General features: G+C 40.1%; 1 protein-coding gene and 1 long non-coding RNA gene across 2 annotated transcripts in view; one reads left to right on the forward strand and one right to left on the reverse strand.

Annotated features, from left to right (window-relative positions):
* The first annotated feature begins 1,122 nt into the window (after positions 1-1,122).
* si:ch211-166a6.5 (clustered mitochondria protein homolog) overlaps positions 1,123-14,999 on the forward strand; it is a 28,091-nt gene continuing 14,214 nt past the window's right edge. The window contains exons 1-12 of the mRNA XM_047380573.1: positions 1,123-1,509; positions 3,132-3,241; positions 3,342-3,513; positions 4,829-4,960; positions 5,054-5,208; positions 11,081-11,235; positions 12,118-12,240; positions 12,322-12,454; positions 12,554-12,646; positions 12,751-12,917; positions 14,233-14,412; positions 14,483-14,923. Of these exons, the coding sequence (XP_047236529.1) occupies positions 1,464-1,509; positions 3,132-3,241; positions 3,342-3,513; positions 4,829-4,960; positions 5,054-5,208; positions 11,081-11,235; positions 12,118-12,240; positions 12,322-12,454; positions 12,554-12,646; positions 12,751-12,917; positions 14,233-14,412; positions 14,483-14,923 (1,907 nt within the window). The 5' untranslated portion in view covers positions 1,123-1,463. The remainder of the gene's footprint in view (positions 1,510-3,131; positions 3,242-3,341; positions 3,514-4,828; positions 4,961-5,053; positions 5,209-11,080; positions 11,236-12,117; positions 12,241-12,321; positions 12,455-12,553; positions 12,647-12,750; positions 12,918-14,232; positions 14,413-14,482; positions 14,924-14,999) is intronic.
* On the reverse strand, positions 1,516-3,108 carry LOC124877429. Its single transcript, XR_007040515.1, has 3 exons — positions 2,955-3,108; positions 2,696-2,859; positions 1,516-2,549 (listed from the first exon to the last, which is right to left on the reverse strand). It is a non-coding gene; the product is annotated as an uncharacterized LOC124877429 (long non-coding RNA).

Below are 14,999 nucleotides of genomic sequence, written 5' to 3' on the forward strand. Positions count from 1 at the left end.
CGTTTCTAAAAAGTACATTTGTAAAGTAATGCACGTTTCAAAAGTAATAGGTGCGTAGAGCGTATTTTCTATGATATTACACTGTTGTATATTTTCCAAGAGGACTGTATTTCGCCGTCAAATAGGTGGTAGATTAGTTAAATAAATAAAATAAATTTAAAAAATGAGCCAAAAACATATAAACTTATTTTTATAAAGTTAAAATTTACAAGAAACTCTTAAGATAACATTTTTGATGAATCTTCTGTTCTAATGAGCTCCAACTCTTTGAAATGTCTCCTTGCCATTACCCTAATCTTTAGCTTCCTCCACCTCTGTCAGATTTAACTCATGACTCTGACAGGGTGACTCCAAAATGTTAACATTACCTCCAGTCAGAAGCAACGCTTTGATAAAATTAAAATAATTTTTTTAACTAAATTTGCCAGGGGTATAAATAATTTTTGGCTTATTTGTAGGTTGCAGAACCCTGGTCTGGGCCATTTATGTTACGACAGCATAAGAAAACTCCTGCCATGCCTTTTAATTTGGGTCTGGTACCCATTGATGCATCTCTCCCCCCATCTGGCTCAGTCATTTACATGCTTGGCATAGGTGTCATGAGATCAATAAACTTTCGTCTTTTTGTTTTTTTATTCCAGGTCTGAGCTCGACTTTCTTGTCCTACCACTAGGAGATATTTTAGACAACGCCCTTCTCTACTTTTTCATAATTCAAGTTTATTTTGTAGGACACATCATCAGCCTTGTTCAAACAGAGTTATTCTCAGATATGTGTGCGCTGAAAGAGAAGTTAGTAGTAGGTGTTAAACAACCAGGAAGAACGACAACCTACACAGATATACCCATCTGTGGAAGTTCAGCCATGTCTTACTTGTATTTTCTGCAGACTCTGACTTAATGAACAGGACAGCATGGTGGCTGCACCCAGAAGGATCAACTTCACATTGCAGTGGAAAAATGCATGTATTTCAAAAGATATGCTATATTTGTGTAAGTTTAATAGTCCTACTACATTATGTCTTTCTCTGACAAGATAAAGAAATGACTCTTAAAACTCAATGTCAACATAAAAGATTAAAATGCCAAAAGCGTTTTGCATAATTTTCACTTCTACTTCAAGGTTTATGGGGGAGGAGTGAAACATGCCTGAGGGAGGAAGAGTGAGTAAAGCTACAACAAAGACACACCTAGTCCAGAAAAAGTTTCTGAGACAGCCTGTGTGGAGCAATAAGAGGGTGTGGCCTTTTTTGCACACTGGTAGCAGATAAGTTGAGTTTGTCTTGTAAAGAGGGGCATGAGTCATAGTCCTGAACATTGAGCCATTTACTTTCACTCCGCTGGGCTCTCTCTCTCACACACACAGTCCAGCTGCACAAATCAAACCCCCTTTTATCCAACTGCTCCAGCAGTTTTTAGACCAGACTTTTTTTAGGGAGCAACAAAGAAGTAAAAGTCCCAGCCATGAAGGACAAAGTGAGGAAAGGAGGAAGAAATCAAGCCAGAACTGGTGAGTAATCCCTGTAATCATAGGTTTTTCTCTGCTTCCTTCTTTTCCGTTTACTGGTTTCTTCTCCTTAGTGAAGAATGTGTGGAAGTAGGGTGGGAGATCTGGCACCGCACTGACGCTCTAACATGGCTAGTGCTAACTTTCTAGCCTCTTGGAGAACTTGTAGTTCATTTTGTGTGTTTTTATAGCAATTCTAATGGCTAAAATCCTTCAATAACATAACTGTCAAGTTATAACAATTTCAAAGAGTATATTTATTATGAGAAGATGGTCTCCAGCGTGTCTTCTTCATCTTGTTGAACATTTGCCACTCCCCTTTTAACAGATCTGAATGACTGAATTAGGCTTTAGTGTATGTTGGATAATCTCCAGATTATAATGAGGCGAGTTTTGTTTTTCCTATAAAATAATAAAATCTTCTCACAACATTAAGACTGAAAGCTTGTGTCATTTTAATTACTGGAATGCTTTGTGTCACATATATGATGCTGAACATTTTTATTAGTTTGTTTAAGATATTTTAGACTTTATTATAATCCTATAAAGTTTTTAATTCCCCAGGCTTTTATTAGGGTCTTTTAAAGTTGGCGTCTTTTACCTGAGTCAATGCAGAGAAGTGTTTTTTTAAGCCATTCCACACCAACTTAAGGATCATTTATACATAAAAAAAAACAAGCAAACATATTTTCACATAACACAAAGTTTTTTAAACATGACCTTTAATTACTTTGTTATTAGCAGCCTTTTGCATTTAATTTGTTTCCACTTTCTAAGTTGCTCCAGTTTAAGCAAAAATGACCAAAGGTGACTAATTTTGACAAAACTGAAAATAGTATTTTCGGACCAGAGAGGTGATCCTCAATGAAGTTTATTTTTATTTTTTCTGTTGTAATAAAGCAACAGCTCCTGTAGAGAACACATGATGCCTTCTTAGCTTGCAGAGAGGAGGTGCAGTCCTTTAGCCAATAGCAGCTACCTATTTATTGGGAGCTTTCCAGTAGCAAAGCAGATCCAGATTGACAAGATGAGAAGATAATCTACTGTAGAAGGAAGAACAGTAATTACATACAGATCAGGATCGTTGTCTTATGTGCCTTCAGCATTGAATAGAAGAAGTCAAACTTTTGTTTTTCTGTAACATTGTGCTGTCTGCTAATGCTAGTACTGGGTGTGGCTGTCGCTTTACCTGGAGATGACATGAAGGCCAGTGGGAAAATTCAGGAGGTTTAGTCACACACCAGTTTGGATAACTCGCTGAGTCCTGCTTTCCCTCTGGCTCTACATGTGTGTTTAAATCTGCAGCCATCCCCTATTTGTCTTCATCTTGGCATGTTTTTCTTTTCCTGTTTTCTTAATGAAGAAGGAAATTTGTTTTTGGTTAGCTGAAGGGGATTTAAAAACATAAACCACAGAAAAAATTAAAGCATATTATGTAATAATTATACCTCATTTATTCTTTCACTCAGTTATCCAGGTGTTTTCCAGGTTTGGTTAACGGGAGACTATTCAGGGATGTAATAGGCAGAAGGGAGGAAAAATAACCCAAATTATTTTCTCCTCTTTCACTGGACCTTGTAATTATTCACAGTCAGTTGAGTTTCTCCAGTCTCTCCTTCACATAGATGCAACCAGCACACCCGGTGGAGATGATGCTGTTGATATCAAACAGGATGAGGACACAGCGTTTCCTGTAAAGATCCAAGGTGCAGGAGTGGAGCCATTTGAACTTCAGGTACAAAAACTACATATTAGTTTTATCTTCCACAATTCAATTTTGGTTTCATGATTCAGAGTTACATTACATTAAGTTCTCTCGGTTTTATGCTGTATAGGTCAATGCATTTTGGCTCGTTCAAGATGCAATAATGGCCCTGCTCTCGAGGAATGAGGTGTGCCCACGCTCCAACTTGTCTCTAGCTGTAGCTGGGGTGACTTTGGATCCCCTCTCTGAACTGCAAAGCCTCAAGGGCCTTAAAGCAGGAGCTCTCATTCGCCTGGTGGAGGGTACTATTTTATTATACTGTTCAATTGACTTATTCTGTGTGATTTCACACTGTAACCTCATGATTCAGTAATGTTTAAAAATATCGTCAAAGCAGAATCATCACAGTTGTTCTGATTTATCATTTATACCAATAGTCGAAAAAGTAGCCATACCCTTAAAACTGTCACATTTTGCATATGTATTTTGGTCCCCTGAATGCCCTCTATTAGATTTAGAGCAACAGTTGCCTGCACAAGTCATCTAGAGTCCACCTGTGTGTAATGTCATGTTAATCTAAATCTTGCTGTTCTGTGATGACTTTAGAGGTGTATTAAATAATATAGGTAAACAAACAGCTTCATGAAAACCAAGGAAACCAGCGGACAGGTCAGAGATAACGCTCTAGAGCGGTAGGGGTGAAGTTATAAACAACATTCAAAGCTATGAACCTCTGGGACATTGCTCAGTTCATCTTCTAAAAATGGATGGCACAACCACAAACCAGCCAAGCCACGGGCATCCACCTAAACTGGCAAATCAGCAAGTAGAGCACTAATCAGAGAAGCGACCAAAAAGCCCATGGTAACTCTGGAAGAGCTCAGGTGGGAGAATTTGTTGATAGGACAACTATTAGTCATGGATTAAAAGAAAAAAATCTGTTATTTATGGAAGACTGGTGAGATGAACGCCATTAAAATACCCATTTGCCACAAGCAGTGTAGAGGACACAGCAAATATGTGGATAGAAGGTGCTCTGCTCTGCTCTGGTCAGATGAGAACAAAACTGAACTTTTTGCCTACATGCAAAACGCTATGCATACCAGAAAACACTGTACATTTGTCCGAACACACCCATACTGTGGGAATTGTTTTCCTTAGCAGGGACAGGGAAGCAGGTCAGAGCTGATGGAAAGACGGATGGAGCTAAATAAAAGGAAGTCCTGAGAAATTATACCTAGATCTACAATGGAATGCTTTAAATCAAGGCATATTCATATGTTAGAATGGCCCATTCAGAGCCCAGACCAAAAATAATTACTCTGTGACAAGACTCTGCAAATTGGTGAGCTGTTCAAGGTGTGCCCTGCTTCTTGCTCACAGATTACTGGAGATAGTCACCGACCCCACTGAGACAGAAAATAGATGGATGTTAATATTAAAAGCTTAGATGTAAAGTATCTCCACTAACTGGTCACTGTCCACATAGGGATGCTCTGGATGCTTTGTGAGCAGTGTTGCTCATTTCACAGGTTCACTAGACCTTTCCCGCTTCACTGTGACTTTCATAAAGATGGTCAGGCTAAATCTGATGTTAACCAATCCGTGCCTCTGCAGAGCCTTATACCTCCCACTCCGCCAGACTCCACTTGGCTCGGGTTGTGGAGCTGCTGAGAGCATCCGGACCTCATGATGCACTGAGAGAAGGACGATCACCAAGCGTAGTGGAGACCCTCACACACACACCTGGTAAATGCACACAGAAACTGTCCACAAAGACAAGAGGGCAACAGAGAAGTAGTTTTTGACTCATTCTGAAATCTCTCTTTGTTCCTGGTACAGACTCGGGCTTACCAAATGGAAAGACCCTGAAGCGCTCTTTAAGCAACACAAAGGGAGAATCAGCCAACCAGGATGGAGCTCCACCTGAGTATCTTTTGCCTGGTTCCTCAGAAAGACCACTTATGGCCCTGCTACCACACACTTCTCAACAAGAGGTGGGTACATACAATTCAATTCAATTCAGTTTATTTATATACAGGTCCTTCTCAAAATATTAGCATATTGTGATAAAGTTCATTATTTTCCATAATGTCATGATGAAAATTTAACATTCATATATTTTAGATTCATTGCACATTAACTGAAATATTTCAGGTCTTTTATTGTCTTAATACGGATGATTTTGGCATACAGCTCATGAAAACCCAAAATTCCTATCTCACAAAATTAGCATATTTCATCCGACCAATAAAAGAAAAGTGTTTTTAATACAAAAAACGTCAACCTTCAAATAATCATGTACAGTTATGCACTCAATACTTGGTCGGGAATCCTTTTGGTAGAAATGACTGCTTCAATGCGGCGTGGCATGGAGGCAATCAGCCTGTGGCACTGCTGAGGTCTTATGGGGGCCCAGGATGCTTCAATAGCGGCCTTTAGCTCATCCAGAGTGTTGGGACTTGAGTCTCTCAACGTTCTCTTTACAATATCCCACAGATTCTCAATGGGGTTCAGGTCAGGAGAGTTGGCAGGCCAATTGAGCACAGTGATACCATGGTCAGTAAACCATTTACCAGTGGTTTTGGCACTGTGAGCAGGTGCCAGGTCATGCTGAAAAATGAAATCTTCATCTCCATAAAGCTTTTCAGCAGATGGAAGCATGAAGTGCTCCAAAATCTCCTGATAGCTAGCTGCATTGACCCTGCCCTTGATAAAACACAGTGGACCAACACCAGCAGCTGACACGGCACCCAGACCATCACTGACTGTGGGTACTTGACACTGGACTTCTGGCATTTTGGCATTTCCTTCTCCCCAGTCTTCCTCCAGACTCTGGCACCTTGATTTCCGAATGACATGCAGAATTTGCTTTCATCCGAAAAAAGTACTTTGGACCACTGAGCAACAGTCCAGTGCTGCTTCTCTGTAGCCCAGGTCAGGCGCTTCTGCCGCTGTTTCTGGTTCAAAAGTGGCTTGACCTGGGGAATGCGGCACCTGTAGCCCATTTTCTGCACACGCCTGTGCACGATGGCTCTGGATGTTTCTACTCCAGACTCAGTCCACTGCTTCCGCAGGTCCCCCAAGGTCTGGAATCGGCCCTTCTCCACAATCTTCCTCAGGGTCCGGTCACCTCTTCTCGTTGTGCAGCGTTTTCTGCCACACCTTTTCCTTCCCACAGACTTCCCACTGAGGTGCCTTGATACAGCACTCTGGGAACAGCCTATTCGTTCAGAAATTTCTTTCTGTGTCTTACCCTCTTGCTTGAGGGTGTCAATAGTGGCCTTCTGGACAGCAGTCAGGTCGGCAGTCTTACCCATGATTGGGGTTTTGAGTGATGAACCAGGCTGGGAGTTTTAAAGGCCTCAGGAATCTTTTGCAGGTGTTTAGAGTTAACTAGTTGATTCAGATGATTAGGTTCATAGCTCGTTTAGAGACCCTTTTAATGATATGCTAATTTTGTGAGATAGGAATTTTGGGTTTTCATGAGCTGTATGCCAAAATCATCCGTATTAAGACAATAAAAGACCTGAAATATTTCAGTTAGTGTGCAATGCATCTAAAATATATGACTGTTAAATTTTCATCATGACATTAAGGAAAATAATGAACTTTATCACAATATGCTAATATTTTGAGAAGGACCTGTAGTGCCAATTCACAACACATGTCGTCTCAAGGCACTTCACAAAAGTCAGGTACATACATTCCAATTAATAACCAACCATTGAACAGTGCAGTCAGATTCAGTTATTTATTCAAATTGGATAAAAAGTTTTTCTGTCTAAGGAAACCCAGCAGATTGCATCCAGTCAGTGACTTGCAGCATTTCCTCCTTCCGGATGAGCATGTAGAGACAGTGGACAGTCACTGGCGTTGACTTTGCAGCAATCCCTCATACTGAGCATGCATGTAGCGACAGTAGAGAGGACAAACTCTGCACTGATCCAGGAGTACTTTCTATGGGAAGGAAAAGTAAATGTTAATGGATGTAGCTCCTTTAGTCATTGCATCTAGAAAAAAAAAACAACTAAACTCTGAGCCAGTTTTCAAGGTTAGAGTCTGAAAGAGAGCACATAGAGTTAGTCACAATAAAAACTCTGTCAAATACCATGTCTAGGAGAGAGAAAGGGTTAAACACTGAAAGACAGGGCCATGTGTATCATCGGTAGAGGGTGAACATTAAGTTGTTGCCAGCAGAAGCTTGGACAATGCCCCTCTCCAGAAAGGTGTCACAGGTAGAAACAGAGTCAGACCAGGTGTAGCTTCTAGGAAGAGAAAAGAGGGAGAACATAAAGTTAAAAACTGAAATAACAGCAAATAATGCAGAATTAGAGAGTAGTGTGAGAATGTAGCGAAGAGGGTGAAAGTGGTCATTACGTCATCCAGCAGCCTAAGCCTATAGCAGCATAACTACAGAGACAGCTCAGGATAACCTAAGCCACTCTAACTATAAGCTTTATCAAAAAGGAAAGTTTTAAGCCTCGCCTTAAAAGTAGACAGTTTGTCCATCTACAGCCCACTGATGGCCATTGTTATACTAACCACAACGATTGGGATACCTCTCTCTGTCAGATGACCATAACCATTGGAAAAGAGAAGGAGTCATACAGGTAGTAGAAATGGAGGGTGTGTTTGCACCTCAACCATAACTGAGCCGGTTTAGGCTAAACCTGACTCCCCCTTACTCCATCCAACAGGGAGGGAAGAAGATGGAGGTAAAAAAAATAAGTAAGATAGCTCAGGATAACCTAAGCCACTCTAACTATAAGCTATATCAAAAAGGAAAATTTTAAGCCTAGCCTTAAAAGTAGACAGGGTGTCTGCCACACGGACTAAAACTGGGAGCTGGTTCCACAGGAGAGGAGCCTGATAACTAAAGGATCTGCCTCCCATTCTACTTCTAGAGACTCTAGGAACCACCAGTAAACCTGCAGTCTGAGAACGAAGTGCTCTGTTAGGAACATATGGAACAATCAGATCTCTGATGTATGATGGAGCTAAATCATTAAGGGCTTTATATGTGAGGAGGAGAATTTTAAATTCTATTCTGGATTTAACAGGGAGCCAATGAAGGGAAGCTAAAGTAGGAGAAATATGATCTCTCTTTTTAATTTTCATCAGAACTCTTGCTGCAGCATTTTGAATCAGCTGAAGGCTTTTAACTGCATTTTGTGGACATCCTGATAGTAAAGAATTACAATAGTCCAGCCTTGAAGTAACAAATGCATGGACTAGTTTTTCAGCGTCACTCCTTGACAGGATATTTCTAATTTTGGCAATGTTCCGGAGATGAAAAAAGGAAATACTAGAAACCTGTTTAATATGGGATTTAAATTACATGTCCTGGTCAAAAATAACACCAAGGTTTTTTACTTTATTATGGAGGTCAATTTAATGCCATCCAGGTTAAATGATTGACTAAGCAGTTTCTTTTTTAAAGACTCCGGTCCACACAACTTCTGTCTTGTCTGAATTTAGAAGTAGAAAATTTAAAGTCATCCAAGTTTTTATGTCTTCAAGACATGCTTGTAGTCTATCTAACTGGTTGGGCTCATCAGGATTCATGGATAAGTAAAGCTGAGTGTCATCAGCGTAACAGTGAAAATTTATTCTATGCTGCCTGATAATTTGACCTATTGGAAGCATATATATAGTAAAGAGAATTGGCCCAAGTACTGAACCCTGTGGTACTCCACAATTAACCCCGGAGTTTAAAGATGATTTATCATTTACATGAACAAACTGGAATCTGTCAGACAAATAAGATTTAAACCAGCCTAGTGCTGTTCCCCTGATCCCTACAGCATATTCCAGCCTTTTTAAGAGAATATTATGGTCGACTGTATCAAATGCAGCACTGAGATCTAACAGAACCAGTACAGACACAAGTCCATTATCTGAGGCCATAAGAATATCATTAGTGACTTTCAGCAGAGCTGTTTCAGCGCTATGATGAGCTCTGAAACCTGACTGAAACTCTTCAAACAGGTCATTGCTGTGTAAATGCTCACACATTTGATTAGCAACTATTTTCTCAAGAATTTTAGATAAGAATGGAAGATCGGATATAGGTCTGTAATTTATTAAGTCATCTCGATCAAGCGAAGGTTTCTTAAGTAAAGGCTTAATTACAGCTACCTTAAAAGCTTGTGGTACATATCCATTTACTAAAGATAGATTAATCATATCTAAAATGGGACTGGCAATCAGAGGGAACACTTCCTTAAATAATTTGGTTGGGATTGGGTCAAACATATAAGTTGAACCTCTTTGTCAGTGGAAATACGTGACACCGGTACGAAATCAGTTTCCATGGACCTCTTGGCGGTTTCTGTGATTATTGCATTCCTTGCCAGAACGATCTGTCAGTTTAGATGGATGACCATGTCTTGGTAGGTTTGCAGATTTGCCATTGTCTTTTCACTTTTAGAAAACTGATCATATGCTCAAAGCATGGTAAATTGTTTTTTACACTCACTCTGCTTAAAACCCAGCAATAACCTTTTGGTGAGGGGGTTTGGTTGGGATTGGGTCTAACATACAAGTTGAAGGTTTAGATGAAGCTAATATTTCCGATAACTCAGGAAGGTCCACAGGATCAAAACAGTCCAAACACAGATCAGGTTCTACAGTTACTTCCAATGTTGTCTCACTTGCTGAGGATGAAGTAATCATCTTCGAGAGTATGTCAAAGATTTTATTTTTAATAGAATCAATTTTATTTAAGAAGAATCCCATAAAGTCATGGCTGCTAAGAGCTAAGGGAATGGATGGCTCAACAGAGCTATGACTCTGTGTAAGTTTAGCAACTGTACTAAAGAGACACCAAGGATTATTCTTGTTCTCTTCTATTAATGATGAGAAATATGTGGTTTTAGCTTGGTGAAGTGTCTTTTTATACAACAGCAGGCTATTTTTCCAGATTAAGTAGGAATCCTCTAGGTGTGTAGAGTGCCATTTACTCTCCAATTTTCTAACATTGTGCTTTAAAGTACGCAGCTCTGAATTAAACAAGGGAGCCAGCCTTCTATGAATAATTACCTTATTTTTCAAGGGGGCTGGATTGTCTAATGCATCACGCAATGATGAAGTAACACTATAAACAAGAGAATCAATTTGTGAAAGGGAAGAAACAAAATTATTGCCCTCCACTGTGTTTTTCTGTGATAATGAGGAAATCAAAAGTGGAACAGATTCTTTAAAGGCTGTTATAGCATTGTATGATAATGATCTACTATAATAAATTTTTTCTTTAAACTCAAAGGTTATTAAGAAATGGTCAGACAGCACAAGGTCCAGAGAATGAAGACAAAGGTGGGTAGGTTTGTTAATGTTTTGAGCAAAGCCAATTGAGTCTAAGATAGCATTAAACGCTATATTTAGGCTATCACTTTCAGTGTCAACATAAATGTTAAAATCCCCCACTATAATAACCTTATCTGTATTTAATACTAAATCAGATAAAAGGTCTGCAAAGCTGATCTAAAAATTGAGAGTAATGACCTGATGGACGGTACAAAACAACAAACAGAAGTGGTTTTAGTGCTTTGCAATTTGGACGAGGAAAACTAAGGATTAAATGTTCAAAAGAGTTGTAGCTATTGATTGGTCTGGGACTAGTCAATAAATCGGACTAAAAGATGGTTGCTACTCCTCCTCCTCGCCCAGTATTTCGAGGAATGTGAAAATTTAAGTAATTAGTAGGAGTTGACTCATTTATAGTAACATAATCCTGTTGCTGCAGCCAGGTTTCTGTGAGGCAAAATAATACACCATTCATACACTCTGTCTGGGTATTTAGCTAGTTTGACCTAACAAAAACACCAATTTACCCGCTTCCTCTTTATGCGTCTTTATCCTTACCAGGCCCCCAGCTACCTGAAAGATTTGTCTCTCAGCTGCTGGCACCCCCCTCCAGGACACAGGAAGCTGCAGGGAGACTTCATGTACATCACAGTGGCGACAATAGAGGGTCGGCATTGTGACATCACATCCTGTCCCAAAGGTTTCTTCCTAAACAGGTCTGCACATTTATGACACATATTATTTGCTTTTCGGACTAGGCAGCAATAATTAGACATGTTTTTATATTAGAGCAATGTCTTTGAAGATGTACAGTACCTAGCAAAAGTACTCTTGTTCAAACTTTGTCAAATTTTTTCACATATTTTTCGGGAGGAATTTTAGAACAATACAAACCAGCATGCAATTATTCTGATGCCCCTAAATAAAATGCATACTACCAATTGCCTTCAGAAGTCACTTAGTTATATCAGTTCTGTGGATTTCTTAACGGTTTGTTAGATAATATCAGTAAATAAAAAGCATCATGAAGACCAAGGAACACAGTGGACAGGAAGAACACTGTGGAGAGGTTTGGGAGAAGGGTTAAAAGTTGGGGATAAGCTTAAAGCAGAGTTAGGTTATAAAACAAGATCCCAGGCTTTGAAAATGTTATGGAGAACTGTTTATTTCATGGTTTGAAAACAGAAAGAGTATGACACAACTGCAAACATAACCAAGATATGGTAATCTATCTAAACTGACAGGGCAGACAAGGACAGCATCAAACAGAGAAGTTGCCAAGATTTTAATGGTAACTGTGGAGCTGCAGAGGCCCTCAGTTCAGGTGGGAGAATCTGTTGACACAATAACTAGATAGAAAGAAAGACAGAAATAAAGACATTGATAAAAAAAACAAGAAAAAGTGCAGCTTGCCAGTAATTTAGGGGAGACAGCCAGCATGCATGTGTTGGTCTGTCACAACAGATCCCAATAATATGAATTGAAGTTTTTGGTTGTAACATGACAAAATGACAGGTTCTGGGGGCAGTACTACCTTTGTAAGACACTGGTTGCATTTATAATGAACAATTTTTAAGTTTCTTCTTTATCGTGTTTAGATCTACTGAAGATATATTTGACCCTCGTCCTGCACAATCTTCTCCTGCCTGTCACTGTCTCACTGACCTGCTGTGTCACATCAGTCCTATTTTCAAACAAGCCTTCGCCACACTCAAAAATAGGTAAGTAATATTAAATACCAGAGTCAGATTCCCTGCAGCTGAGTTTGCGTATGGAAGTGCATAATGTCTTTCCTTCTTCAGGCCACAGCAGCCACCATTAGAGGCGATGCCCACGCCTTACCACACACTGTGCTGGCTCGGACCTCCATGCACTTCTCGTGCGCACAAGAACACCTTCAGTAGATTGGGCGTGGATGAACAGGCAGCAGCACAGGTTATTTGTCACACAGCAGTGGTTTGCTGTTGTTTATATTTGTGGATATATTGCATAAAACATAAATATACCTTATCTGATTGTTGGTCTTGCATTTAGGCTCCAGACTGGAATGAGGAGTTACAAGCTGCGAGGGATCTTCCACAAGGAAGTCTGGAAGAAAGGCTGCAGAGAGACAAAACTTTGCTACAGGTGAGAAATAAGCCCATGAAAGTTTTTACTTATGAAAGAAGTACAGTTTCCACATGTTTCTGAATTGTTTTTTCTGTTTGCTTCCTATTTTACCCACACCTCAGGTTAACAGTGCTTTCGTGAGGACTGTTATGCAGGGGGGGGAGACTGTTCTAGATGGATTTGTTGAGCCAGTAAATGGAAACCCAGAGGACCCAGCATTCTTGTGGAGTGGCTTGTTCATGAGCCAGGGGGCCGCAAGTCCACTGTTTGGTGGTGAGAGGGGACGCAGGTAATAAAGGTCAAAAGTAGCATACATGTGAGATAGTATGCATGTAAAACTGTACATCTACAGTTCATCTGTACATCTACAGCATCCACTATTACTGTAACCCATCATAAATATGTGTATGAAAGCATCACAATAAATTGTTATGGGGACTTGTTGAACCCAAGATGCCACTCTTTGCTGCAGTTCCCTGACAGTGAGCTTTGGAGATGTTGTACGCCTTCCTTACCAGGCTCCTTACTTTGCGTGTCGAGAAGAAGAACTTTAGTTCTTGACTTGTTGTGTTTGTTATAGTTCCAGTTGATTTAAACTACTTTAAACTGAATAATTGTTGCTTTGACTATGTGGGCAAGTTTAGGAGAGCTGTTATTTTCTTGTGGCCATTTCTTGACTTAAAAAGATCAACACATATTTGTCTTACTTAAATAGTATGCTCTTTTGTCTTTCCCATATTGAAGAGTGGCTAAGAGAAATTGGCCTCTAATTCATTTTATAATTGTACCCCAAGCACACAGGAAGTCATGGACTACTAATTAAAAGTTCCTAAACATTCTAATCAACTAATCAAACCAAAATGGCCCATAGAAATACTGGATGAGCTGCAGGGGTCCACAGCTCAGGTAGGAAAATCTGTCAGCACAACAACTATTAGTTGTGTTCTCCACAAATCTGGCCTTTATACAAGAGTTGCAAGAAGAAAGCTATTGTTGAAAGATAGCATAAGAAATTGTCAGTGTGCCTCCAGCCATGTAAAGGACACAACAAATATATTGAAGAAGGTACTCTGGTCAGATGAGACCAAGATTGAACTTTTTGGCCAACATGCAAAATGCTGTGTCGGGTGGAAATGAACACTGAACGATACTGTGAACACACTATTGCCATAGTGAAACATGGTGGTGGCAGGATCATGATGTGGGAATACATTACTTCAGCAGGGATAGGAAAGCTGGTGACTGTTGATGGAAAGATGTTATAAGGCAATAATTTAAAAAACTGTTATCCTGTGTTATATACTATTTTGTTACATAAAATCCCCATAAAATACATTAAAGTGTTTGGTTGTAAAATCTGAAAATGTCAAATGGTGAATACTTTTGCAATGCACTGTGGGTGCCAATGATTGTGACACATTTTAGAATAGCTACATTGTGATTTTTGTAGATACCAAATATTTCATAATGTTAGGTTCATCCTACTGAAAAAAATTGTCATTTATTTTGAGGCTTTTTACTTGTATACCAGAGGTTTTAATCAAAGGATAAATTAACTTTTTTCTCAATTTTGCTTTATGTTTTTTCTCATCTCCTGCTTTCAGGGCTGCTCAGAGGCTGGAGCTTAGTGGCGTGCAGGCTTACAGTGACTTAGAGGGGCTGCAGGGGCTGCATACCATACCTACAGCCATCGTAGACTACAGAGGAGTACGCCTGTCGGCCCAGGGTCTGGCTCCTGGCTTTGAAAGCTCAGAGCAGGATCAGAAAGATTCTCCTGCCTCGAGGTACTTACTACCTGTGGCCTTAATTTGTTCCGAGTGATGAGCTGTGTTAGACTTCTTCTTCTGTTCTCAGAGGTTTGCTTTATGGAGTGAATGCAGGGCCCCAAGAATCCCCTCATCGCAGGCGGCTGCTAGCCCTACTGGCTCACGCGGCCAAAAGTCTGTCCATCCAGAGACATGTTGTTGTGGCTCCCAAGGGGCACCAGGTACCTCTGTTCACCTCCGTGGATGCTCAGGGGCTACTGGGGGCCGATGGGAGGTTCTATTTACTAGATGTATTCAGAAGCTTCCCAGCTGATGCCAACTTCCGCCCAGAGGAAGAAACACAAAGTCAGATATCTGCTGGAGAGGAAGACAGCAGCAAAAGCTGTGAAGAGAATGAGGAGAAGAGGAACGGGAATGAGAAAGAAGGTTGGGCAGAGGATTATCGGGGCACAACTGGGCTTCCAAAAAGCTTTCCTCATGGTCTATGTAGACTGAGGCCAGAGCTGGTGCAGGCTTTCATTCAGCACAAGTGAGTTTAGTATGAAAGAAAAAAAAATTTATTCAGTTTTAACTTATTTTTTCATTAAGTTTAAATGTTTACTTTG

Source organism: Girardinichthys multiradiatus, chromosome 12 (assembly GCF_021462225.1).
Source record: "Girardinichthys multiradiatus isolate DD_20200921_A chromosome 12, DD_fGirMul_XY1, whole genome shotgun sequence".
Lineage (NCBI taxonomy): Eukaryota > Metazoa > Chordata > Actinopteri > Cyprinodontiformes > Goodeidae > Girardinichthys > Girardinichthys multiradiatus.